Source organism: Helicoverpa armigera, chromosome 8 (genome assembly GCF_030705265.1).
Source record: "Helicoverpa armigera isolate CAAS_96S chromosome 8, ASM3070526v1, whole genome shotgun sequence".
Lineage (NCBI taxonomy): Eukaryota > Metazoa > Arthropoda > Insecta > Lepidoptera > Noctuidae > Helicoverpa > Helicoverpa armigera.
Window position 1 is genome coordinate 8,708,552 of NC_087127.1, and position 27,781 is coordinate 8,736,332.

The following is a 27,781-nucleotide window of genomic DNA, read 5'->3' on the forward strand; positions in this document are numbered from 1 at the left end:
AAAATATCAAACTTCTAAGCCAAGCCAATCAAAAGATACAGCCGATTATGTCGATATTTTCAACAAATTTTCGACACTCGCAAAGGAATCAAAACCTACAGGATACTTCCCGTAAACTCAGAGTCTTGAAATTTGGCATGAAGCATTGTCATATAATTCAAATATAGGAAAAATTCCGAAAATCTCATTTTTTTAGTTATATAACATAAAAAAAAAAAAAAATTAATAAAATGAAACTTACTACCTTATTTCTCACGAACGAATAAATGTATCAAATTGAAATTTATACCAAATACTTAGGTCTATTGTCCCTTTAGGTAGTGAAAAAATCAAACTTCTAAGTTAACGCGATCAAAAGATACAGCAGTTATACCGACACCTTAGACGAATTTCCGTCACACGCTAGGGAATCAAAACCTACAAGGTACTTCCCGTGAACTCAGAATCTTGAAATTCGGCAAGAAGCAACGTTATAAAGTACAGATAAAGGAAAAATTGCGAAAATGATAAATTTGAAGTTACATAAAACATTAAAACATCAGGTGTAAACATCAAATATTTTCCACATTTCAATGGAAAATTTAAACGACCAAGTTTGACGGATTTGAGAAATAATTTCTTTGTAGTGAAAGAGTATACTCGCCTTTTATTTCCATTGTCATCAGGTCAGGATCTGATGATGGAAATCCTGAGAAATCGAGGGCAACTATCAGAAATTGTAGGCATGCATAGGATTAAAACTTGATTCTCAGATTTATGTCTGGTGATACTATCAAACAGTGAAGGTTTAGAGCTTACCTGATGATGGAGACGTGAGAAAGTCGAGAGTACTCCTCAACGGCATGTTTTAGTTACGTCGTGTTTGGGCTCATATTTATTTATTTATTTATCTACATACATTTACCATTACAGGTTACCCCAATGCGATTAGGTCTAGAAGTCGGTGTCTAGAGGATGCATTTATATTAATTTAACCACCGAGATCTAGACCGATGCATATAAACAGTTTTCTTGTTGTTTTTGGAAGTTGTTTTTATTTTTAACTTTTGTGAAAAGTTCTCGTCAATACGAATAAAATAAGCCCAAACACGTGGTAGTTGCAACATACCGTTCAGGGGTTCCCTCGACTCTCTGTAGTCTCCATAATCAAATCAGCTCCAAACCTTTACTGTTTACCAGTACCCTCAAAAAATTACAGTCACATGTCTGGTTTTGATTCGATGCGTGCCTACAATATTCAAGAGTTGCCCTCGATATCTCAGGGTTTCCAGATCCTCATCAGATCCTGGTCATCCGAATTGGCATCTTCCTTCTTTATGAAAAGTCTTTAACAATAAAAACTAGCATTGCAACCTCTACAATCCTCTGAAACTGCTTGTCTTTTATATTTTTCAAACGATCCTGGACATTCGTCTCCATGGAATTTTGATAAAATATTTATATTCAAAGAAACGTCATACCATTCTCCATGATTTAAAACTACTTTGATTCATGTCCGCCACTTTTTACAAAGCGGGTCAGATATGCCCAATGACCTTTAAGACATAATTAGTTATTTTCAATAAGATTTCTGAATGATGACTATAATATTTTGTATATAAATAACTTTAATAAAATAACTTTTACAAGGTACTGGCCTACTATTTTAGTTATATTATAAAATAAAAAATATTAACTATTTTGACTCTCACGAAATTACCGTAACTATGATTGTTCTAAACTGAACGGTTGGCGCGAGACTCACTTTTTATCTATACAGGATTTGTACGGAACCCTCGGTGCGCGAGTCCGACTCGCACTTGGCCGGTTTATTTTTTAATGTCACTATTACACAGCGGCGATGATGCCACTGAATTCTTTCCACTTTTTGTATAAGCAGTATGAATTTATTAAAATCGCAGATAATACATATAGATAAGGTACTATTGAATACTTCATGAGATCATCTATAAAATGCCACAATAAATTTAATTGTCAGCTGTGAAATTACTCTATTGACGACATTTTAAGTGCGTAGATTAAAGTTCAACAATTAAAGTTCGTTTTTGAAACAAACAATTCAAATGGTCGGACCTTCAAAATATTTTTGTAATTTGAATTTAAGTTTTTGCGCTATTAAATATGTTATCGTAACAATTATATCTATTTTCCTTTGATGGTTTATTCCGACAAAACTAATGATTTGAAACTAACTGGCTACACACCGTAAATATTTAAAAACGGCTGTTAAAAGCGGATAGCGCAATCTTCCAAGGATAACGGACATGACACAACATACAGTAATAAAAAAAATAATTAACTATAGAGTTATAACTTTTTTCTATAAAAAAATATGATTAAACAACATCAATAAATGCGAAGAGTTAGTGGGTCGCGTAATTAAATTTAATTAATGTAATTTTATTACAAATGTTGAGATAACATCCAAAAGGCTACTACAATGGAGATAAATAGCGTGATTATCCTGTAACTCTGAAAATAAAGGCGTCATTTATCAACAGCTGATGTTAAACTTAATTAAATTGTCTTGAATTAGCAAAAACTATTTGATACCTAATTAGGACTTTTATGTAACCAGGAGTTTGGGGTAATTGGTAAGTAACTAAGTATATCAAGCTATCAATAATATGTATCTGGAATATGCTGCACTTACCCTCGATTTTCTTGGAGATAAGATGTTGTGGTGAGTTTTGTGGTAAGCCTAGGTACCTGTAAAAAAACAATATAATGTTACTGCAGATGTTTAAATAAAACTATAAAAAATAAATTAAATCATTTTTGTACCGATTTACGGAAGTATTTTATTCTCATATATTTTCGAAATAGAGAGACTCCGCCTTTTTCACGTCGATAAAATTAGAGGTGCTACTTCTTATGGTAAATACTTACTTCTTTGGATCCCGAGCAGCGCGTACGTACAAAAATGTGGAACGTAGCCATTGCACGCACTGAGCGACATCGCCGACAGTTCCCAAAGCTGCCTCACTGTTCAGGTTTTCTGGCAGACGCTTGTGAAGGAAACTTTGCAATGGCTCACATCCTCCCACCAGGGCCTGATAACGGGGCTAAAAACAACCGTAGTAATTTATATTTTACTGGTTCTGTTATAAAACCTATTAAATCAAACTTATTATAAAATAAGCCTAGCCGAAAAAATATTGACATGACGTATTGTAAAGAAAGAAAAATCACTGTGTTGACAGTTTCAAAGACTTGTTACTTTTCAATAGATTTTTATAATTTACAGGACAAATAAACTTTATTAAAAATGGGGTTGACCAAAGAAGAAAAGAAAGCCAAAAAAGAGGCGAAAAAGCTAGAAAAGATACGCCTAGAGATTGAAGCACGAAAACAACTGAAGCGTGAAGAGCTCAACCGTGAAATTGCTGCACAGGCTCTAAGACGAGGAGAACTCGACAGGAGCTGGCGCGCGTTGATGCTCAAAATAAAGGAACCTATCTTTAGACAGGACATCGAAGTGATGTGGCATGTCTTCGAAAGAGCTTACGATAAAAAAGACCATATTATTCAGTTTACTATGAAGCTTATGGATGTGGCCGACGACCAGTTCCAGCGGACAGTCGCAAGCTTCTGTGATACCATAGATAGGATGATTAACAAATTTTTATCGGATTTGGAGGATATGTCTAAACAAAATGATGAACGTACTAAGGAATTACTGAAACGAGCTGATGACGAAACAACTCAAATAATGGCTGATCACACTGCAGCTGAAACACATTTACAGCTACTTCTGTTCCACGCATTTAACACAGCTGATACTTTGGCATGGACTACAAGAGGTGAAAATATGGTAAAAGCAGATGAAGAACGTAGCAAATACGTAGACGAGCGCGAAAGCTTAAGATCGTTTCTCGAAAACAATTATAATGCAGTTTGGGATGAATATAAAGCTGTGCTCAGGGCTTACGTACTCGGCACAGCTGAAAATCAAAAGGCTGTGCGAAAACTAAGAAGAAAGGAAAATCTAATGGCTGACATAATTGCCTCACAAGGGAAAAAAATTGCAAATAGTGATGGCTTGCTAAGAAGACTGCGTTCAGAATTGGCAGCTTACGAATCTGGCACTAAACAAGCCGTGTTTAGGGAACGTCGTAACAGGCACCGAGATGCATGTTACAGGTTGAAACACTTCATGTACAATGGTGTTGATACTGATGTAAAACAACTGGCAATACTGGTGAAAGTTTCCGATGATGCTGTTGAGTGGTTGGAGCAAGCGTACAAAAAAGTCGATAAAATTCTACGCATGGCAGGACTTTGTCGAAAATTTGAGACGCAACGTGAAAAGGTTCTACCATTTGGCTCATGTACGCCCCATTCTCCAACACAATCGAAACTGAATGTGCGTAGACTAGCATCGGATGACTCGCTTGTTCTAAACGCTATGTCAGCAACAAGTGGTTTGACAAGACTATGGCACCGAATCTCGAAAGCCGAACTGACAAAAAGAGCTTTATACCGCGAAAAGGAGTTGTTAGAGGAAGAAAACGCTCTTATATTGAGCCACCTACAAGAATATAATGAAAACAAAATTAAACTTGAATCAAGGAAATGCTCTTGTACAAAGCCTCCTGCGCAGCAACTTGTTGTACGAGATCCCCCAGTGTTTCGACCAGTTGCAGTTGATGGAGTTGCAGAAATTAACAAACTTAGTTTACACTTTAGTAAACATATGAAATAGAGGATTGTGTTATTTTTAATACATATCAGATACTGTTATTAACGATCTTAATAAAAACTTTTTTTTCAAATGTCCTGGTTTTCGTGTTGGCGCATCACGATGCTCGTTAGTCTTCCGCCGAAGATAACTAGTGACATAACATTTTAGTCTCACTGGGGTCCTATAGTATGTGACGTTTGGTTATTTCGTCGAGCACGGCGCAAGCGCAAGCGTCTCGCACGCGCATGTTGTAATGGAACCCTCGCGAGGCGCAAACGATGACACTTTGACATTACCTACTTCTTATTTTGTTCCACATTATTTTAGAGATGAGCAGGTTTTGAATAAATACAATAAGTATTAATATGCCCTAATATCAATATCATCATAGCTTTAATTCTAAAATGGTCAAAGTGACCTTATAATATCCCAGCAAATGATCAATATTAAAGTTGAATTTATGGTCAAAATCATTATAGATAAGCTGTAAGCCTTATTAACATTTAAAATAATACAGGTATTAGGTAGATACAAAAAATAAAAATGTTTCCATTATTTGCTGGCATTTTTTTTAATTGAACAACAAACTGTTCTTAAGCATAATCTATTCTTTTTAATGTTCCTAAAATGATGAAATGCGAGATCATTATGCACTTATTGAAAGCATTCTGTTTACCGTGTCAAAACGTTTCAACTAATATTGTTACAGACGGCCTTGCACTTCGTGTGTGGTCATGTAAGTAAGTGAACTAAACCTCTATTGTGATAAAGTAATACTTTCGCACGTTATTTAAAAATATTTAGGCTGTTTCACAATCGTCATTATTTATTCATTTATATTCGTAATCTTATTAATTATCTTTAAGTTTCAAGGTATTACGCGTAAAATACCATACGGCAAATTATCGGAATAAGTAATAGTAGATATTTAACATTTGATCGTAATCCTTTCATAAACTTAGGCCATGTCCTTATGCACCATTCGCATCGCGATTGTCCCAACTTGTATGAATAAATTAAGTTCTGTGTCTTTATTATACCGCTATTAAGAGAATATCAAGACTGAAATGCTTGCGTCTTCGAACAATAAAATTACTATTGATTATTGATTGCTATCACAATAAAACAGCGTTGCCTACATATTCCGTAAGATGCGAATATGACTACTTATAAAATTTAAATGCTTATTTAAAATAATGAGGTAATATTTCACAAAAGTTACAGCAACGTAACCATTTTTGCATAAATGGATAAGTTTTACTATATTTTCACAAACAATCCGACACAAGTATTGTTTTCTTGCATAACCATCTAAGTCTACAATATTTTAGGAGCGTGCGAAAGGATACACTTAAAGGCTTGCACATATGAAGCACTTCCTCATCATGAGCGTTTGACAGATAGGCGCTTTCACCGCTTGATGCAGCAAGGATAACTACAAGGAAGATGCTATGCCCTACTTAGTATAACGAACTATATTGTACTTTCGGCATAATGCTGGCGTATTGTAAACCACGCTAACTCGTTCCCTGTATTTATTTAGACTTGTATATGAACGGTATCGCGGCACTCCTTGTGATACACCGATATGAACAAAGATGTTACAACAGTTTCCTTGTTAAAATGGAGATAAAATCAATGTGAGCAGAAGTTGGTTCTGGTTTGTGCATCAGTTGAAAATTGCACAAAATTCTTATCTAGGTAAGTACTTATTAGTTGAAAAAAACTTGAGGTGAAGCTACAAGAGATTTAATTGTATGGTCTAAGTAACAGTTTCTTGAACGAAATGTAGTAGATACCTATCTATCAAATACAACGTGGGTATTGCCTACCAATGTTATTGGCACACTTAGCTTAATATAGGAATAGGGGCGTTTAAAAATTATTTTACGAAAATTGGTATCCAGTGAGGTATAAATAGCATGCACATTAGCAATTCTAAAACATCAAAACTAGTAGGAGATTACGATAAACGCAAATAAGATAATGAGAGTTGGATTAAGACCAACGCAACAAAGATTTAAAATAATTAAAACAAAGGTTCACGGTCACTTAATTTGGTATTTTAATTGGTTTATAACTGAGGAGGCAGACGAAAAAGTCATCACATTATGAAATAATTACCGGTACAATGCCAACAAAAGCCCGTATCACACGTGTTACGAAAACTTAAAGTTCGGTGAAGTTCGATCACGCGATCAAGTACTTACAATTCATTGATGTATGGGCATAAAGTTTACGTGAACTTAGGGCTCGAAAGCCAGCAATGTACGGCAATCGAGTATCGCCATATCATCGTGTGTGAATCGATACATACGTTACTCGAAACGGTGATATTTAGTCACGGTTATCGATGTACTATCGGAACCGAGATCCGTACGTTTGGAGGGACATCCATCACGATAGGGCGACATTGCGGCATCTTCGCTGAGTCGGGGAGCCGTGGGGTGCGTATATAAGACGCGGACGGTGCCGGGGCGCGCCACCAGTCAGCTTTGCACGCTAAACAACGATCATTGTCACCGGTACCGATTGTTACAAGTTGTGTGCAGTGTCGTGCTAATTTTGTGAACATTCCTTCTAAGGTGAGTTTACATCAGAGGCAAACACTTCAGTCCTGTAACTTCGTCAGTATCGAAGGATCTACGTACTTACGTTAATTAGACTGGAGTTACGAGAGCTTTTACAAATAAGGATAGCTAATAAGTTTTGAGAGTGGTATATCAATGAAATCCGCGTTTAATTATCAACCCCCTAATGAATTTATTAAATTCTTATTTTTTTTTTTTTAAATTGAAACTTTCGTAAGTCGTAAGTTCTTTTTTTTCAGTATTTTCCATAGAAAATGTTTTCTATTTTAATCATGGAAACGGCCATATCCAGATGGTTCTTCTCTAACATCTTGACCACTATTATTACGAGAACCAAAAATAGGGTCATTTGATAGGCTTAATTAATTATTGGGGACAACATGCTAAGTTAAACACCTAACGTCTTTATTTATGTAAACGTATGAACGTAGAGCAATTATTTTTTGTTATTTCATACAATAATTGTAACAATATGTTTATTCATTACAATTATTATGCATTCTTATGCCGATCCAGTTGTATTAATTTTATATTTGCAATTCTAAAATCTAGTAGGTAGACATAATATGTACTTATATAAGTTTGTCTCAGATATGATATTCTAAACTAGCTATATAAGCTAGCTCCTAAATCAGATTCAGGAACCCTGAATTACCTTCATCAGCAGATCCACTGTCAACCGCAAATTACTATCAATTATCTTAGAACTTTATCAGCGGCGCACTGACATGAAAATCAATTGTTTCGTTATGAAAAACGTGTGAACATACGCATTACAATATTGATTTATTGCATACCATTAGCTTTGGTAACTGAGCAAGCAACTGCGAAAATGCAATGTCGTCACCTTTGCCATTTCTTCCTAGCACAGAGGCTGGAGGGCCCTGATACAGTAGCATTTCCCACGGTTTAACCGGAGCATAAAGTGCGTTCCACGTAAAAAATATCGCAGACAGCTGATGGATAGACGATTAGCAATCGATTCATATATAGGTACATGATTCAAAGTACATATGTAAAATCACTTATTTAGTAATGTTGTTAGGCACTAAGTGAATCCCTGCCATTTTTAAGTCTCTTGTCTTCAGTCTTCGATGTAACGAATTTCTTAACGTCTGTTGTTGTATAATAACGCGGATCCCAATTCTTAAGGTTATCTAATTAGCTTATGAAGGGCCATGCTCATATTATGCAAATCTTAGATGTTGCACTTTTACCATTGTAATACAATGTTACGCTACTATTATTTCATACAAACTAACATGTCTAAATAGCTGCTGACACACTGAGATATGCAGTGTATCCAAAAGTACAAAATGCTAAATTACAGTTGTACGCTTCGTCAGGTAGTAAACCAAAATTACTTGTAAAGCTATGTAAACGATCGAGTCGCACGCGCAGTAAGCGTAAACCTAGAAACTCAAATGACAATTTGTTTGTTAGCATAGACCGATCACACACGTGATAACAAAATTCTGTTCCATGGGATTTTTCGACTAATATTGTTTATTGAGAGCAAGGACCGCCAAATACAGTTAACGACTCCAACGATGAGAAAGAATGCTCATAATTTTCGGAACAAAACTTAAATGGAATTTTTATGTGTATGAGATTTCACGACTTTAAAGGTCGTGAAATAAAAGTAAACTTCAATTGTCATGTGAAAGATAACCAGATAAGCAACGAAAGATATAATCAGTGGTACTGTATTGTGTCAGCAGCTATTGAGCCGGCGTTATAGGTTAATTATTAAGTAGACTTGGGTCTTGTACCGCTTTCATTTTAATCGGTAAGTAAGTTATAATTAACCTACACACGGATACACAATAACCGATTTATCCGATTTATCTCATTCTTAACAAGTGTTGCGTTTGTAGTTAGGGAATGAGAACTTAGCTTCTCGTTAATGAAGCTTTCTTTCTTTCTTCTGATAAATCCGGAAATCATAATTGAAATATGATTAGAACCTAAAACAACGGTTTATTTGTAGAGACAAAAATTGAATATTTTTCGTAACATCGTCACAACATTATCCATTCCCATAGCTACGCCCGGCTCAATCATTCACACAATTCATTATCTTTGCCAACGAAATGTTCAAAGTCACAGCGAATTTTCCTTGGCTTTTCACGTACAAAAAGTGTCGAATAAGTGCGCAATCACACGTCCGCAAGAGATTGCGACGCGACAAGACAAAGCAATTCCCCACAGGAATCGATCACGCGAGGCCAGACAAATCTCAATTATTGGCATACCTGCGTCAATGTTTTATGCAGATTGCCGCCAATGTTCCCTATCAGGTATTGTTTATGGTAATTAGCCTTTTTGTCAGTGCCTAATTATGGATTTATTAAAATGAAGTGAAATTGTTTTACGATATCTTAGGTTTCGTGCGAAGGTTTAAACTCTTTGGCCCCGCCGTTTATCAGAGTAAAAAAAAGCGTTTTATAAAAAAAAGGAAACAGATTAAAAAAACTACTTCTGTATCCTTTGAAACAGAATACTTATCGATGCAAATAAATACTAAAGTGGACATCTGTTTATGGAAGTGGTTTGTATAAATCACCATTCTTCTTTTTTGTATCCAAAACAAACGATCTCAAAGTCGTTTTCGTAGTAAATCTAAAGAACACAATCATAGCGCCTTTTTGTATCACGATTTTAAAAAGATTCGGTTTTTTCCTTGATGGTCCAAAACCGCAAAGAATTCCATGATACTGGTAGCATCTAATTTCTGAATATTTTAAATCTTTATCTGCACGCAGCATCGCAGGTACCTTATCGCTGATTAATGACTTAAGAAGCTTGAATGGATGAATGGCCATCCAATCCTTTTTGACGAGTACTTACTTAGACTTAAAAATGACTCGTCTGTCCATTGTCTCCTTAGTCAGTTTTTAGTCTAAATACTCGTAAGAATGTCGTAAGTATCTAAAAAGTGTCAGTTTTTTCGACAATAAAGCTTAGAGCTTTCCTAATACAAACGGAAATATGCCCAAAATAAAAACCCGAAACTATGTAGTAAGTATTTACTTAATTATCGGGCGTGTGGGAAAGGCCACAAAGCGTGCGTGTTACAAAAACATAAAACTGAACGATAATAACAGTAATTGTCACTCCATAGCTGTGTCGATAACGAGGTGTTTAATCTGTAGGTACCATCGATATCTTACAATTATCTAGGTTTTTATTCCTTTGTAACTGGCCCTATTTAAATAATGGGAAAATGGTAAGAACCGGTTTATGCAGTCTCTCCCTGTGTTCTTTGAGATCTTATTCGATCGTTTTCTTAATTTTCAAATGTTAAATATTGTTTATCTACAATTTTTTTTAATAATATAATATAAAATAACATTATTTGTTTTCTCAAAAGTAATTTTACAAATTATACATAAGGTGGTAGGTCATTTATACCAATTAATACATGCTATTTATTTACTACGATAGGTTTACGAAGCTTCTAAGCATTGGTAGTTGACATTCTTTCAAAGATTACCCACATTATCTTATTAATGACTTATTGTCTTAATTGAAGAATCCACGGAAATGATAAATGCTCATGAAACTGAACATCGCAATTAGAATAAATCATTATAATATTTAAATAATATGTACGTAACATGACTGCGGTATATAACGGCAATTATCGTACGTTGAGTAAATAATTAGATTTTTGCTGAGGTAATAATGCAAGATTACGTTTTAGTTAAACTTTAAATTAATAGGTCTTTTATTTTTATATGCTACAAATAAGCAGGCTTTCTAGTAGACCTCAAGGTTTTTACTAAAAAAAGCGTAAGCTTTCCTTTCGAAGTCGAACGAATTGATGTCTACTTGAAAAAGCTTCACTTGGACTCTAGTTCACCGACAACATACAAAAAGTTTAGGAAATCTTTCATCTAGGTAGCCTGATTTGGTAATATATATTAAAAATCCTTCGGGCGACAAGCACTTAAAATATCCTATGGGTAATATTTGAACACAAAGGTAATGGCCAAAATGGTATGTAATCGCTTCCCGATTACTCCCGTAACTCACAGAAAATCGCTTTTCCTAGCAATAAATAACAATTGTTAGGTAAATCTAACGTAGCCCAGGGATTCTTTGCGCCCCTGTCATAACCTGCATGACTTTTTATGGGAAGGGACGATTTGCGAATATGCCACACCATGATCAAAGGGGATTTACCGAAGGAAGGATAGATGAGTGGACATGCCATAAGGCACTGACAAGTAGGTCAGGCGTCTTCTTGTAGGTCATGTAGCATATAACAGATACTCGAAATAATAAGGCGTTTGGTCCCTTGACAAATCAAGACCAATCCCATTGATCTTTATTGACCGGTGTTTTTAAAAATTTCGGGCTTCAGATGAAGGCGTATGAGGGTTTGGGAGAGGTTTGGAGCTAGTTACATTCCTCGTCCCCGAACACCCGCATTTTGGCACGTTGCCCTCTTAGGGTCAATTCCCACTGAAAGAACAGCGGCCGGCAGCTGCCGTAAGAGCACGGACAATGTAAGAGCGCGGCGCCGCGCGGCCCGTCGCGCTCGCGCTCAATCACTTGCATTTACGGCTGCTGCCGGCCGCTGCTCTTTCAGTGGGGATTGACCCTTAGGAGATTTTTGCGTTACTATAGTTATTTTGTCCTCTATGGGGCACAGGCTGAAGATATTAAGAAATATTAATTGTATTTTCTTTCACAGATGACGTCAACAAAGTGGTTAGTATGTGCGCTAGTGGTGGTGTGCGTGAGCGTAAGGCAAGCGGCAGGAGCGCCCGCGCCGCAGGAACAAGAATACCCACCCATGCCAGTAAGTTAAGCAGTTTTTTATCTTTTCCTTAAATTTTTTTTAGATCGAAAATTCTGGAAGGCATGTCTAAGGCAAAGCTCTGTCCTGCGATTCTATAAAATTCGATCAACAACTCGCATTTCACTTCGATTCGTAATGTCATTTCATACTTTAGGGGAGGTAGGGGAGGGATGGGCACTTTTTCACATTTATTGCATAAAAAATTCAGATTTTACAGATAATAAAAACTTTTATTGTCATTTCTTATGTTTGGCTAGATAAAATCAAAGAGCTATCCTAAAAATTACAATCAGTTTCAACATTACGAGATATTTAAACGGTTTCAATAAAACCGTCGACACGTCAAAATTTTGTTTAGTCTGACATGCTTTAGTTGGTACTTACGTAGTGTTAAAAGTTACTTTTTGCTTTTTATAGGGTTTATCGTTTATAACATTTTGTCATAATAATTGCGTACTTTTTTGGGTCGGGGGTTTTTTTAAATTTATAATTTTATTTTATTTCATGGTTTTTTAAAGGAGCTCCTTAATTTTTCCTTCTTTTTATGATGGGTTCGCTGTATGCGATCTCAGCCAAAGGAAGTTGTTTAACAATCCTCATGACAAACTGGCTCTGGGAGAATTGCACAGATTGAGAAACAATAAAGATGGACCTTTGTTGATCCAGGGTTATATATCATTCTAGGGTTTCATCCGCCACATCCCATTTCCAGCATTAGGTTCTCGTCAATTAGAAACATGAAGAAAACTAGTCAAGACAAATTAAACGAGCCCAAACTCGATGGGTTTACTAAAAGGCAGTTCAGGGTTACGTCTCCTATCTTCGTGTCCTAACAGCAGACCAGCTCAGTGGTTCCAGAAGACATTAGTATTTCAAATTTTAGATCCCACATATGCTTGCAAGTAAACTGAGCGTGTAACATTCCTATCACACCTAACAAACGAGCTGATGACCTTGAAGACCTGAACCGATTTCCACCAAACATAGCTAAGAACACTCCCGAATGACATTCCTTTTAAACAAAAAAAACCGCATTCCAATCGGATCATCCGTTTGGGAGCTACGATGCCACATACACACACACACACACACAGACACGTCAAACTTATAACACCCCGTCGTTTTGCGTCGGGGTTAAAAGAATGGTTTGCGACGGAAATTCCTAAAGATTTAATATAACGAGCAATACAAGAGGTATCAAAAGGTTAAAAAATAAAATTAACAGCTGATAAATATGGAGTCCCTAGATCAAGTTGGCAACGGTACCTGAAACAAGATTCTATAAAGGATTTTTAGCGCAGATTTATAACCTCACAAATTTTCACTGAAGAAGAAGAACAAAAATTTACAAATTATACATTACATGGTATGTCCAAGCCTCCCTACCATAGGGAGCATTGGACACTTTGACTTAGTTTATAAAAAAAATCGGTAAAAAACTTAACTAAAACGGTTTTATCTTATGTGCACTGAAAACTAGAAAATAAAAAATAGTTACTTACCTGTCAACCTACGGTGGTCCCGGTCATATTAGACTATAAAATTATAAATTTTAAAAAACCCCCGACCCAAAAAAAGTACGCAATAATTATGACAAAAGGTTAAAAACGCTAAACCCTATAAAAAGCAAAAAATAACTTTTAACACTACGTAAACTAAATTTTGTCGTGTCGGGGGACCGCTCTAATTCATTACTTTAGATACGTGTTTTTTTTAAACGAATGTTGTAATTAGGTAGGTATCATTTGATTTATGTAAGTATTTATGAAGGTAAAAAGCGGTCCCCCGACACGTCAAAATTTAGTTTACGTAGTGTTAAAAGTTATTTTTGCTTTTATAGGGTTTAGCGTTTTAACCTTTTGTCATAATTATTGCGTACTTTTTTTGGGTCGGGGGTTTTTTAAAATTTATAATTTTATTTTATTTCTTGCTTTTTAAAGGAGCTCCTTAAATTTTCCTTCTTTCATTTAATTTATTTTATCTTAAGATGGGGTCGCTATATGCGATCTCGGCCAAAGGAAGCTGTTTAACAATCCTCATGAAAAACTGGCTCTGGGAGAATTGCACAGATTGAGAAACAATAAAGATTAACCTTTGGACATTCTAGATTTTCAGCAAAAATATAAATCGGTTTATCCGTTTCATTCCGGCATTTCAGGGTTTCATCCGCCACATCCCATTTCCAGCATCAGGTTCTCGTCAATTAGAAACATGAAGAGAACTCGTCAAGACAAATTCAACGAGCCCAAACTCGATGGGTTTACTAAAAGGCAGTTCAGGGTTACGTCTCCTACCTTCGTGCCCTAACAGCAGACCAGCTCAGTGGTTCCAAAAGACATTAGTGTTTCAAATTTCAGATCCCACATATACTTGCAAGTAAACTGAGCGTGTAACATTCCTATCACATCTAGCAAACGAGCTGATGACCTTGAAGACCTGAACCGATTTCCACCAAACATAGCTAAGAACACTCCCGACTGACATACCTTTTAAACAAAAAAAACCGCATTTCAATCGGATCATCCGTTTGGGAGCTACGATGCCACATACACACACACACACACACACACACACACACACAGAGAGACACGTCAAACTTATAACACCCCGTCGTTTTTGCGTCGGGGGTTAAAAATAAAAACGTGGGGCCCATAAACTATTGCTGTAGTACCTCTTCTAGAGGTATAATAGGTGTGGATTGCATCGACTTACTATAATCGTAACTGGAGATTTTGACAATCAATCATTAATAATAGAAAATACACATACCTTTCATTAGTTTTCTCTTTATAACGATCCGAAACCGCAACAAAATATTTAAGTACTTTTACGAGTGTTTGTTCTTGACAACTCACAGAAATGACAGAAAGTCTATGGATGAACACCGTTACCAGTCGGTAACGTAAACTACCCATTTTAAAAAAAACTATGATCAAATCAGAATAAAAGGACCCCCCTTTTATTCTGATTTCATCATGTCTCCCAACTGCCCATCTCTCCCCTACCTCCCCTATAGATAGACAGATTTTGGCAGATCTGTCAAAATCTCGACTTTAATTTAGTTCAACTTGTCAACACGCTCGATAGTGAAGCGCTAGTGTAGTTTGACAATGTCAATCACGAAACTTTAAGGTAGAATTCCGTGGGTCGCGATTGTCGCAGCCGCGCGCGACAAAAGTCAACCTATGAAAATGTATGGCACCGCTGCCGAGGGCCGCGACAGTCGCGCGCGGACGACGAATTTCGTGAGCCGCTCGCGGCCGTACGCTTCTCAACATGGTCTAGCGCTTAATAACATCTATAGAATTTTAGTAAAACCAGAATTAAATTGTTGACAATGCCGCGAGCAGCTTACGAAATTCGTCGGCCGCGCGCGACTGTCACGGGCCTCGGCAACGGTGCCATACATTTTCATAGGTTGACTATTGTCGCGTCCACGGAATTCCACCTTTAGATCGAAGTCGAAGTGAGAGTGATGTCGAAGTGAGTTGTGATATTTTATAGAATCGACATGCTGGTCAATCTGGTGGCTTTATCAATACGGCCAAAAGTACATTCATAGGCAGTTTAAGTCATAACGTCTCAAAAAGTAGGCACATGAGAACATCTGTATCTAAACTCAAAGAAGTAGAAAAGCGATTTAGATAATGCGCCCCCTAACTTCTATGAACATGAACTTGTTTCTCTATAAACATCAGTAATAAAGTACATCTTAAAGCTAACTCATCATCCTCCGAGCCTTTTTTCCCAAACTATGTTGGGGTCGGCTTCCAGTCTAACCGGATGTAGCTGAGTACCAGTGCTTTACAAGGAGCGACTGCCCTGCCTGACCTCCTCAACCCAGTTACCCGGGCAACCCAATACCCCTTGGTTAGACTGGTGTCCGACTTACTGGCTTCTGACTACCCGTAACGACTGCCAAGGATGTTCAATGACAGCCGGGACCTACAGTTTAACGTGCCATCCGAAACACAGTCATTGGTGTCTAAGATATACTTAGAAAGTACATACAAACTTAGAAAAGTTGCATTGGTACTTGCCTGACCTGGAATCGAACCCACGCCCTCATACTCGAGAGGTTGGTTTTTTGCCCACTAGGCCACCACGACTTTTTATCTTAAAGCTAACTAAGCTAACATATTTCCATGGATAGCTTTAATATGGCTCTGTTTATTTTTCATTTAAAACCTTGTTAAACTTTTTATAATGCCATTTAGTCAACAACATAATAATAATTTAAAATTAATTAAAGCACATGCACTCCTTATGAAGGTATTTCAATCCTCAGCATTATTTAAAGCATTTCAATGGCGCTTTGCAGATGACACCTGTGAGATAAAAAAAAACAATGATCATAATTTGAATTCTTTTAGAATCCAGTACCAATAAGGAATAGCTGAGACAAATACTTGTATCTATATAGAGCAAAACGCACAATGTTACGATCTTTAATTGGTTCACTATGCATAATTCTAGTATTGCAAGTTCAATTGTTTTTTTCTCTGTTCTTCACCAAGGAGTCTTTAATTGTTATTCAATAAATATTTTGCCTACATAAGGAGTCGTGCGCTTTGAAATGACAATGAGCGAACATCTTCACATTTTAATGCTATTTATAGGATTTGTGTCCTAGTTGATTCTGAGAATATTACAAGTATGTTGTCAGCTGCTGCAAGATAAATTGTTAAAGCAATAAATACTCACTCATGAATTTACTTATAAATATGTAGGAAACATCTAAGAATTCGAAGGTACCTATTAATTAAAATACCTATTAATATTTACTAATAATTTTGTAAATTAAATATTTTTGTTAATACGTTCCCAACTGTTTTGTCATCACAACTTTTAGGCAATATCATCCGCCTAGCAATTTCATAACAATTACACAGTTTACTATTTTCATAATTTTCTTTTAACACTATATTCCAATCAAGGGCGAAGTTTCAAAAGATGCAAGAAAGCAATTATCTCTCCACAAGTTGCATGAAGCGTGAAAACATTTAAGTTAAATTCACGCACTAATCCGTCATCTTACCGTTAATTAAACTAATGTCATTAAAGCCACATTATTATATGCTATAATAGTTATTTTTATACAACTAAAAGTTGTCTACCTTAACATATAAGCGAGACGCTGCAAGGATGATCGTACGTTGGCAATAATTTAAACAAAACGTGAATACCTTTGACCTACGGCATTACGACTATGGCAAGTTTAAGTCAGTAGAAGTTAGATTACGACATATTCGAGCTAACAATAAACTGTAAATAGCGAAGGATGCGTCAATGTAGGTATTCGGGTATGGTTAATTAGATGCAGAGGCTGCGGTGACAACTTTATTGTGTAGCTAATCATTTTGGGGATTTCATTGTGCTTAAACCACCTGTTATTTTGCTTTGAAGACAAGAGTTCATTTTGTCTACATTAGTAGTTAATGTCCCTTTCCATCCTATCGGCATAATACTTTTAAAATTAAATTGCAGTATAGACATATTTTGTATACAGACTGCAGTAAGAAAACTCTTGATATAGACAAAAGAGCTTAGTACAAAACAAAAAGTTCTTCTTCAATTTAAGAGCCCAGCTTTTGTCGGTGCAGCTCCTTCCATTTACGCCTATCTAGCGCCAACTCCTGAACAATTTTTTTTATTAAACTTATGAAAACTTTTCTAGCTGGGAAAAGCCACATGACACACATTAACTTCTAAAAAGGAAAAATCTTTGTTTTATCACGCTCACCTAAGTACTCGTAGCAATAACTCTTTCATAACAATAGCTGTCAAAAGTTCATTATAAGATAAACAGGTATTAGCATTAATAATTGACCTCTGTAAACGCTGAATAATCATTAATATTCATAACGAAGAATAATGCGATCGATTAGTTACTGTAAGAATCGATTTGTTCCAAATCAATTGAAGTGACACCGGTAGTGTGATTGTAACTACTATCTGTCTTATAGTACCTATCTATGTTTGACACATTTCCCGGAAATAAATAAATACATTTTCACGAAATTTACTTATATTTGTTTTTTAAACGTTCACACTCACAGTATTGCAAAATGAATCCTCTGTAAGGACTTAGGAGAAAAGATTTCAACGATTTTGAAATCTATTAGCACCGACCGATGACATCGAATTGAACCTGAACTCTTGCGATCATTACCAGCGACCGTTGCCTTATAGGATTTTACATACGAGAGCTATTTTACCGTCAGTCGTCTAAGTACCTTACCGGTTAGTTAAACGATTAATATTATTAACGCGATGCGAGTATTTTTTGAAAAAAAAAAAAAACTTATTTTCCAACCTTGCTTAGAGGATCAATCGTTTTAGGAACAATAGTTGTAAATAACTTAGACTATTGGAGGTTTTAACATAAGACAAATTGCTACTACCTAGTGCCTTTTTTCTTTACTTCAATATTTAGGTAAATGGCCTGTGTCTAAATAATAATTGTTACGCAGCATATTCGATGTCTTGTGTCAACTCATTTTTCCTACTTTATTACAAAAACATACCATACTATTATTTTGATCAGGTTTTACGACAAAATAATGTCTATTTTTTTCAAAAGATCGTCGTTTTTTACCGAACCTAAATTAGCGTAGCAATTATTCTCAAGGACTTAAATGTAATGATAACGTAAAGATCGAAATAATGATTATGTCAATTTTTTTCGGGTTGATGTATGCGTGAAACTGTTTTTCTATGTATCGTTTTACTTATCTCTAATTGTTAAGTGACCATTAAGTCTTTAGACTGAATATTTTAATTTCATGATTTCTGTCTATATTTTAGTCTAAGCTCGTTACGTCGTCTTCAAATTAAAGGCACTTAGCACGGCATAAACACATCAAGACAGTTGACGTTAACGCGTCCTCGTTCGTAACTACAGCTATTAAGCTATAACATGTTCACCCAAGCGTATTCATATACTCTGCCCTTATCCCATCGATATAGTATTGTTCGCCTGCACTGAAGTATAGTTGCTAGCACGTCCGAGCACTATCGGACTCATCTTGCCAACGATTATGTTAACGATGTGAACATTTGCAACGCAAACTCTACTAATTGGACGCAATTGCGTTTAAGCGTCTTTGTGAGCGTTATACGGCTTATCTCGATTAATTGCAAACACTAACAATAAAAACCTAGTTGAATCACGTGCATATATTTGCACTAAAGAATAATGCAAACGCATACTCAGCCGTTTCAGTTCTCATAATCGTAGACTCTACAAAGTTAATTGTGTCTACAAGAAATTTTAATTATTCTACATTACAACTTCGTCCTTGCATAAGAACAGAGTTTTGCAAAACTACTTATGCGCTGACATGCTCGCTCATAGATGAAAATGGTGAAATTACATAAATTGGAAGTAGGTAAGTATTAAATAGTTTTGTAACGTTAAAGGAAGGCGTTAGGTCATTACATTGTGTAGATACCATATAAATGAGTATTTTTATTACGAAATGCTTAAAGAAAATATGAATGATAAATAAGTTTATTTTAAATTCTGTCTATGAATAAATAATAGTTTGGCACGGTAACATCAATATGAAGAAGGACAGCGTTGTTACACCAATTAGCGTTTATAAAAATATTAATTGTTAGGCATATTTATTATTTAATGGCATAGAACGTTGCGTAAATATTCGTAAAGGTTATAATTATTTAATTATAAAAATTCTCTGCCTTTTAATCCTTGAATTGAAGATTCGCAGGCAGTTGGGAAATATGCTCAGTCAGCCTTAATATGGATCGGTAACATAAAAGTTGAAGTTGAAGTAAAAACACGGATCGATCATAAATAATCAAGTGCGTTATTTGTCATATTCTACGATAAAATAAGCTTAAAATCTGTAGATGTTTTACAATTGCACTTTATCATATGATTCGTTTTACTCGAGTTCCTATCTCTAATGCATTCCTCTTAGAATAAGCTGTCATTCTCCGTATAGAATAAATTGAATAACATTTTGTTATCTAGAAAGGATTTCGCCAATTATGTTAATAACCTGTTTTGAAGATGCACTTTATTTTGTAGGTATGTTTTATTTTCACTTTAGGAGAAAGCAACTACATATATTTGAGCAGATGGTCTACTATAACTTCCTACGCAACAAATACGCTATATACCGAGTTCATAATTCATCATATTTAGCCCGTGTTCATTCATTTAACCGGTGTCAAATTCAACATGGTGTTTACCATGTATCACCAACCACCATGTACTCATCTTTCTCAACTTAGATATCTGAAGGCAGATCTTTTTGAGACACTAGGTACTCGCCAGCCTGTCTGTCTGTAGATACTTAGTTATATTTCGGGGACATGTATTCAGCCTACTTCGAACCTACTCAAAAATTATGTCTACCCACGCCAATGTCTTGATGCAATTAATGAACTGTACCATTTACCCACAGTACGAGTACAAATACGACGTGGAAGACCAAGAGAAAACTCTCTACTTCGGAGCTAACGAAGCAGGAGATGCCCAAGGCAAGGTCATCGGAGGATACCGCGTTCTTCTCCCCGACGGTCGTCTCATGACTGTCGAGTACAGCGTGGAAGGAGAAAGCGGCTTCGTTCCCAAAATCACCTTTGAAGACAACGCTAACCCCTTCGGCAAAGGAAAGTAGACCATACAATGATCCGCACAAGACTGGTTTCGCGACGAATAGTGCAAATACTAACTCTTCGACTTCTGAATTCTATGTAATTGTAAATTTTGTGAATAAATTACACCCTTTTTTATCAGTCTAAGGTTAAAAATTACATCTCATATTAGATGTGTATTCGATTCTTTTTACGAATAAACATGATAGAATTCAGCATTCGGACAACAGAAGAAAGTTACTTCGGTTTTCATTAGACATAATTGTGTATATTTAACAACATCAGGGATCTTTTATAGGTAAAAATTAAGCTTAAATTAGTAACTTATGGAAGAGAATTTATTGATACATCTCGAGAGAACTGTTACTCGCTGAAAACGTTAGTAACTTTTTTCAACGATATAACTCTTCATATAAATTGATTGTATCTTTTTTTATAGTAAGTGTATTCTAGAATTAATCTAGATATAGTCAAAACTCATTCGCCAATAAGGTAATGTACAGTCAGCGATCTCTGCGATAATTGGTGTACCGCAAATATCGAGTTACCGATACTGTGATCAATTAGAACGATTATAATATAGGCCATGTTCGACATATTACGTAATAAATTTGTAATTTAGATTATAATTTGTATGTGTATCGATTAGTCTTAATTCCATGTAGATTTTGATAAATATTTTTGTATTGAAATAATTTGCAGTTTTATTGAAACAAATGACTGCCCTGTCCATGTAAATAACCATGTTATGTGTTAATTTTAAAGTAGGTCCAGATTTCATTTAGAATATTACAAAGAAGAAAAAAAAAATTGCTAAAATTCCAACATTAAATTAATTAGGCTTGAAGTATTTTGAAAGATTACATAAAGATTATGTAAGAACATTGCTCGAACATTCAGAATTCCAGTTATAATTTTTTAACAAGGATGCGGCAGTGGTTTAGCTGAAGTATTGTATAATGTTACACGATATTATTATAATAGTCTGGCCTTGTCCATGAGGCGTGGCAAGACCGCGAACGTTTCAGTGTCCACCACAACTTAGAACCGACGTAAGAATATAATACCTAAGGATTTATGTAGTTAATTTTTGCGTCTCATATTAATAGGAAATATGTGGTAATTCATTTAAAAATATAATGAGTATAATGTAGACAAACCAGATTGAAGTTAATTATAAATTGGTGGTAATTTGAAAATTGATGAACTAACTTGTTAAGAAACACGACTGGGGAAACAGTTTTCAAGTAAAAAAGCCGCATCTAAATCTTTTAGTCCAGTTATGAATTGTTTTGTGGGTAAACTTTTAATACTTCTTCTTTTACTTGCAAGCCAATCTCTTTTACTTCCAAGCCTGCAGCATGGAGACCGAAGGCAGCAAACTCTCAGCTGAGCAATTGTTACTATCAGCAATCCCTATGAGCAATCCCTAAGACAAAAACTCACAGAATCCGATTTCTAGAGTCTCAAGTAGGTATTCAAGCCTTCAAATTTGCTCCCACAAGGACTTGATCTAGAAACTTTCTCAACCACTTACAATTCTAAAGTTACGCTAAATAGGAGCAAAATACACGAACCTTGTCGACCAGTCGGGTCATGATAACCGCTGTGGCTTCAGTGTCGAACTGCGGCCTTCCTGCGCGTCCCACCATCTGTAGTACTGTGCTTATGCTGTATTCCTGAGGGAACATAGATTACCACATAAGAGAAAGATGGAGAAGAAAATATGGAAGAGGAAAGCTTCAGTAAATCTAGACATGTCATGTCTTTGGCAAAAGTTAAATATTATGAAGGAGATGTAAGAAGCCATTCCTCTAAGTTTGGATAGAAGTGTTTTTAATTCTTGTGAGCCCTAAGATTTTGGTATGGACTTCTTATGACTTAAAACACAATTTTTACACAAGGGGGTTTATAACGATGTAAGAACATTTCAGAAGAACTGCAGCTACCTGATATGCGCCATTAACATATTGCTGTGTATTTTTCACGATCACAAGGTGTGCAGGTAAATTGACACCCATTGCTGGAATATAAAAATATAAGGTCACGCTCATCAAGTACCTATATAAATGCATTTATGTAGTTATAGTACTACGGAAGCACAATTTACAGCAGCATCATTATAATAATTTGTACAAGATATCAGTTTCGATAATCAGTTCATAAGTTCAAGGTGAAGATAACCAACAAAGTCCGACGAACTATTAAATTAGGTGTACCTTGAACATAGTTGTGCTTAAAACAAAGGCTTCACAAGTGGCTAATGAGCGTGAGGCAGGTAATAAGCTCAAAACGCTAACCACTGCTTATCCAGAGTAGGTATCATAACAACATGAGCTCACTGATATCATCAAAGTTCTTTTCTTCGCAACATTGTATAGTTCTCGGCACGGATATTGAGCCCTGACCTTCACCTGCGCAGAAGCGATTTATTGGTTTATTGCCTTATGTGTACAGTGCGCAAAGCGATCCCCTCTCTTCCGACGAGAGCTCAATATCCGTGCCGGTAACTATAAAGGAAAATGTTTGTTCAAGTTTTACTACCAGTGACTGCTGAATCCTGTAGGACTGGAAACCAATCCCAATATAGTGGGAAAGGCCTAGGTAGATGATGATGTTTGTTCAAGTTTCGTTAATCTCGAGGAAATAGACTTACCCAATGTAGTTGTAGTAATCAATATGGGTAAATCTCTATTCCTGAAGGCGAGCTCAATGTTCTGCCTTTCCTCATACAACAGGCCGGCATGATGACAGCCTACGCCGCTCATTACTAAAGCCTAGACACAATGTGCAAATACAGTAGAATTTACTTAATAGAAGGAAAGATGGGGGTAACTACAACAGACAATTTAAAATATTAATTAATACAATAGAAATTTTACAATTAGCATTCGAGCCCCTTAATTCAAAACATAGAGCTTACATACAAAATGCCAACCCCCTTTTTAGTTGGACTATCGTACTATCTAATCTACACCCTGTCACTTGCCAAACAATTTTGTAGGTGTTACAGTTTTTGAGATTTCGTGATTAATCATTTTTATGTAGATGATTTCATTAGTTCTTGATAACAGCTTTTGCGAAATAAATCTCCAATCCAAAGCTGAAAACCTTAATCAACTTACCTGCAATTTCTTATTCTTAATAGTAGAAGCTAATGCAGTTAACTTCGCTTTTTGTTCCGCGTTGAAGCTAATTGTGAGCTCCCGAGACAAAGTTTCTGCCGTCAATATAACGCTCTTGCGAGTGTTGCAGAATATCTGCAGGAAACGACTCATTATGACGAAATGTTAGTTCTACATAAATAATTACGTTTTCGTGAATTACGTCGCATTTTCATAAATAAGGGAATTAGTTCATTATGAATTTATGGCCATCGTAAGAGACTCTATTATTAAAGCAAATTGTGTCTATCTTAATATATTTAGGTAATTCCAAGTGATAATGAGAGCGTTTTTTCTTGTCTTAGGAGGGAGTGGTAAATAAATGGTATTTAGGTGAAGTTCCTGCAGTTGTTTGCAAAACCTAGGTTTTTTTACTGTGCATGAAAGTAAAAAAGAAAAAAAGTGTAATGTGCAATATGTATAATGTTCAAATAAGGAATCAATGTATCAAAACCTTAGTGACGAAAAATAAAAAATCTTACCAAAGTAGGCTTCCCAGAATGGTATTTTTGGATAACCGGCCACAGCTTGTAGTTGAGGATAATGTCAAACTTGAATATGCTGGTGCCTTCAGAACACGGGTACCCTTCGACTATGCGTTTTAGTTTCACGGGACGACATTCATCGCCAAACCTAAATGCACAGGACTTTAGTATACTTAGAACGCGTTTTGGGAAGGTAGGTGAACCAAGGAGTTTACTCAAACGAAGAGACAAAGGTCCCTAGTCATAACAAGTAGCCTCCGTATAAGAAATTGATTATTTTAGAAGGAATTATTAGGTACCCACTACTGTTAGAAATGTTTGCAACATGGGATGTATCCATTAAAATAATCTCAAAACATTTCGAAAATATAGTTTTAGTTATTTATCAATTTATGAAGTGAATAAATTTAGCATTCTCCAATCTATCAGTGATTAAAATACATATTTGACGAAAATACAACGTCGAAATCACATTGCCATTCTCATATAAGATGGACAAGCCCAAACTTACTTATAAAACACAGCAGGTTTATCACTAGTTCCCAGCCAGTTTGCAACGTCTTCGGGATTGCTGACAGTAGCCGAGACAGCTACGAACCTGATCCTTGGAGCCGACTTGTAGGAAATGGTCTGACCTTGCATTTCTTTCTGCAGTTGTTCTATGCGGTGGACCGATTGGGCTGAATTCTGCGGGCAAGAAAAGGATCGAATTGATGGTGAAACTTTAATGAGAAAAGAAAACGGCCGGAAACGCAAGTCAATAGGCTAGTTTCCTAAAAAATAATAATTAGTCCGTCTTGTAGATTGTCCAAAATTAAGCGATACGTATTTTTTCTTTTTTAAATTGGATCAGAACTTGTTAAGATATAGCGTGTTAAAGTTGAGTGTGACGTCACAAGTTGCTACAATTTTCAGGACACTGTGACGTAAAAGGCCCCCACTCCTAATTTTTGAAGTTATTATCTTTGTCATTTTATGTTTATTTAAAAAAAGAAAAAATACGTATCCAATATTTTTTGATTATCTAAAAAGCGGACTAAATATTATTTCATTATTTCGACCCTGGACACTACCCTATTCCGAAAAAAAACCAATCACGATATTAGTAGTCGAAATCTGTTAATTATGAAAGTAAATAGGTTACACGCCGTTTGGGATATCAAATACTTTTTTTATATTCTGTAACGAATTAAAAACTAATCTGTCTATGATAACTTTGCTACTCACTTCAATAGTCTTCATCCTGCTGACCACGGCTTCCAGGACAGGTCCTCTAGTCTCATCATTGAGTATATGCACCTCATCGATGAGGAACAACTTGATGACTTCCACCAGACCTCGGTGGTCGCGCCACCGGCGTGTCAACATGTCCCATTTCTCTGGAGTCGTTATTATAACCCTAGAGAGCGAGTATAAAAAGTAACTAAAAGTCGATGAAATAGTATAGACGCCAGAAAAGAACATCAAACTAGTCCAATCTTTCTCTCAGTCAACATTGAAGCTTATACTTTGGAGATAAAGTAAAAAAAAAGAATATTTTTTCTAATAAAAATACATATATTTTTATTGGTTCCTAGATATTTAAAGAAGCAACACGTTAAGTAAGATCAATCCTCATTGCATACAAAGCTGTAACGTAGGAGCCAAATTGCCATGAGAAATAGAATAGTAAGTAAGAAAAATAAACTAACTTGTATGGCTTCAACTGAGTGAAGTCCACATCAGTGTCTCCTGTTACTTCGATGCATAAAAGACCAAGTTTCGTGAACTTTGAATACCATTCCGTCAGTCTTTCTGTACATAACGCTTTCACTGGTGCCACTAAAAATGGATATAATTCTCGTTAACTTGCATTTTGCTAAAGAGTTGAATTGGGTTGATCAGAAAAATGGTAAATGCAGTTGTAAAAGTCGATGTGGTTCCTAAAGTAAATTGAGAGCACAAGTCCACGCGCGTGTCCATCTACTTGTGTTTTTTTCAATAAATCTATATTTATAAATTCATGTTATTCCCAATTAGTTCAGCTGTAACAACCTGCACCTGACATGCGTGACAGAAACATTGCTCAGTATTTTATTTATCTTATAGCGACACAAAAATGGGCAGACTCTAGCCTTCAGAGACATAATATTTGGTATTTTTTAAGTGTTCTTTAAACAAGTCTGTCGTATCTATATAGTTCCTCACTGTGACTCTTCATATAACAGCCTCCTTATTTGTGACGTCATATTATGGCATTATTAAGGCAATGGGGGCTACCGATTTTCCTTTCACCAGATGGTGCAACTATAGCGTGAGATCATAAACTACGGCAATCAAAGTTCGTATTATGAGCGCCAAAACTTATATCTGCATTAGATGATTATATTATCATGGTGGCCTGGAGGGAGCGACTGTCGCAACCCAGTGCAGGGCACGCCACCATCGTGGCGGTAAGTCCCCTCTTTGAGGAGTGGCTCGGGAGGAGTCATGGCGCCCTCACGTACCGCATGACGCAGGTCCTCACCGGACACGGTTGTTTCGGGAGGTACCTGCAACGAATCGGTCGTGAGGAGGCGCCCGGGTGTCACCATTGTGCGGACAGCCCCGAGGACACGGTGGACCACACAGTCCACGTGTGCCCCGCATGGGAAGGGCACCGCCGGGTCCTCGTCGAGGCTTTGGGCGGCGGCGACCTCTCGCGTCCGGCCCTGGTTCAAGCCATGGTCCGGGGCGAGAGGGAATGGGATGCCGTCGCCTCCTTCTGCGAAGCGGTCATACTCGAGAAGGAGGAGGCGGAACGCCAGAGAGTTCGCACCTCTCATCCCGGCCGCCGCGCTGGACCAGGTAGACACCATGGGCGCCGGGTGTCGCGAGATGACTCCCGGCCACCGTAGGCGTGGGTCTGTGGGCGGTGAGTTCGGGTGGCTCATAGTCCCTCTGTCTGCATAGACGACAGACCCGTGTCGACGGCGCGCGTTGTTCCACGCGCTCCTCAAAGAGATGTCAGCAACCCCAGCGGGGCCCAGCAGGGCCAAGGCCTGCCGGGGCTGTGGGTTGTTCGAATGAGATACCGCGGCCCTGGTACATAAAAGGCCTATGACGGAACACGACGGTTTTTAGTCAGTATGAGCCTGACACTCCCTCACCGCTGCTAACCCACAGCGGGAGGGGTCATTTGATGATTTTTGACGTCTTTAAAAAAAAAAGATGATTATATTAGATCATTTTAATACAATAAACCTATAGTGTGAACGTATTGGTGATGCCACAGTGTTGCGCAGCGCCGCCGTTTTGCTTGAAAAAGAAAGGCGGACATAAGTTTCCGAAAGATAAAAGTGTGTCAAATAGGTGACATTTATAGATCCCTGATCTGTATTTGCCATAATTAATATAAAGTATTGTTAAATACTCGCAATGTTAATTTAATTAGAAATATA

General features: G+C 36.6%; 3 protein-coding genes across 3 annotated transcripts in view; 2 read left to right on the forward strand and 1 right to left on the reverse strand.

Annotated features, from left to right (window-relative positions):
* The window catches only part of LOC110374698 (uncharacterized), a 44,562-nt gene that overhangs the window by 10,526 nt on the left and 6,255 nt on the right, over positions 1 to 27,781 (reverse strand). Inside the window, exons 5-14 of the mRNA XM_064035816.1 lie at positions 26,054 to 26,183; positions 25,590 to 25,761; positions 24,874 to 25,049; positions 24,360 to 24,510; positions 23,839 to 23,973; positions 23,370 to 23,490; positions 22,663 to 22,736; positions 22,291 to 22,392; positions 2,890 to 3,065; positions 2,654 to 2,709 (exon numbers count right to left, since the gene is read on the reverse strand). Coding sequence (XP_063891886.1) covers positions 2,654 to 2,709; positions 2,890 to 3,065; positions 22,291 to 22,392; positions 22,663 to 22,736; positions 23,370 to 23,490; positions 23,839 to 23,973; positions 24,360 to 24,510; positions 24,874 to 25,049; positions 25,590 to 25,761; positions 26,054 to 26,183 — 1,293 coding nt within the window. The remainder of the gene's footprint in view (positions 1 to 2,653; positions 2,710 to 2,889; positions 3,066 to 22,290; positions 22,393 to 22,662; positions 22,737 to 23,369; positions 23,491 to 23,838; positions 23,974 to 24,359; positions 24,511 to 24,873; positions 25,050 to 25,589; positions 25,762 to 26,053; positions 26,184 to 27,781) is intronic.
* Positions 3,205 to 4,775, forward strand: LOC110374740 (dynein regulatory complex subunit 2). Its single transcript, XM_021332588.3, has one exon. The coding sequence runs from the start codon at positions 3,269 to 3,271 to the stop codon at positions 4,703 to 4,705; it is 1,437 nt and encodes a 478-aa protein (XP_021188263.3). The 5' UTR covers positions 3,205 to 3,268; the 3' UTR covers positions 4,706 to 4,775.
* LOC110374745 (cuticle protein 10.9) lies at positions 7,116 to 21,408 on the forward strand. Its single transcript, XM_021332597.3, has 3 exons — positions 7,116 to 7,269; positions 11,978 to 12,085; positions 20,521 to 21,408. The coding sequence occupies exons 2-3, from the start codon at positions 11,978 to 11,980 to the stop codon at positions 20,734 to 20,736; spliced, it is 324 nt and encodes a 107-aa protein (XP_021188272.3). The 5' UTR covers positions 7,116 to 7,269; the 3' UTR covers positions 20,737 to 21,408.

Bases quoted from the DNA above. Each gene is read 5' to 3' on its own strand.
- LOC110374740 (XM_021332588.3), top strand. From the start codon at position 3,269: ATGGGGTTGACCAAAGAAGAAAAGAAAGCCAAAAAAGAGGCGAAAAAG.
- LOC110374745 (XM_021332597.3), top strand. From the start codon at position 11,978: ATGACGTCAACAAAGTGGTTAGTATGTGCGCTAGTGGTGGTGTGCGTG. The intron at 12,086-20,520 runs GTAAGTTAAGCA...ATTTACCCACAG, and splicing joins AAGAATACCCACCCATGCCA to TACGAGTACAAATACGACGT.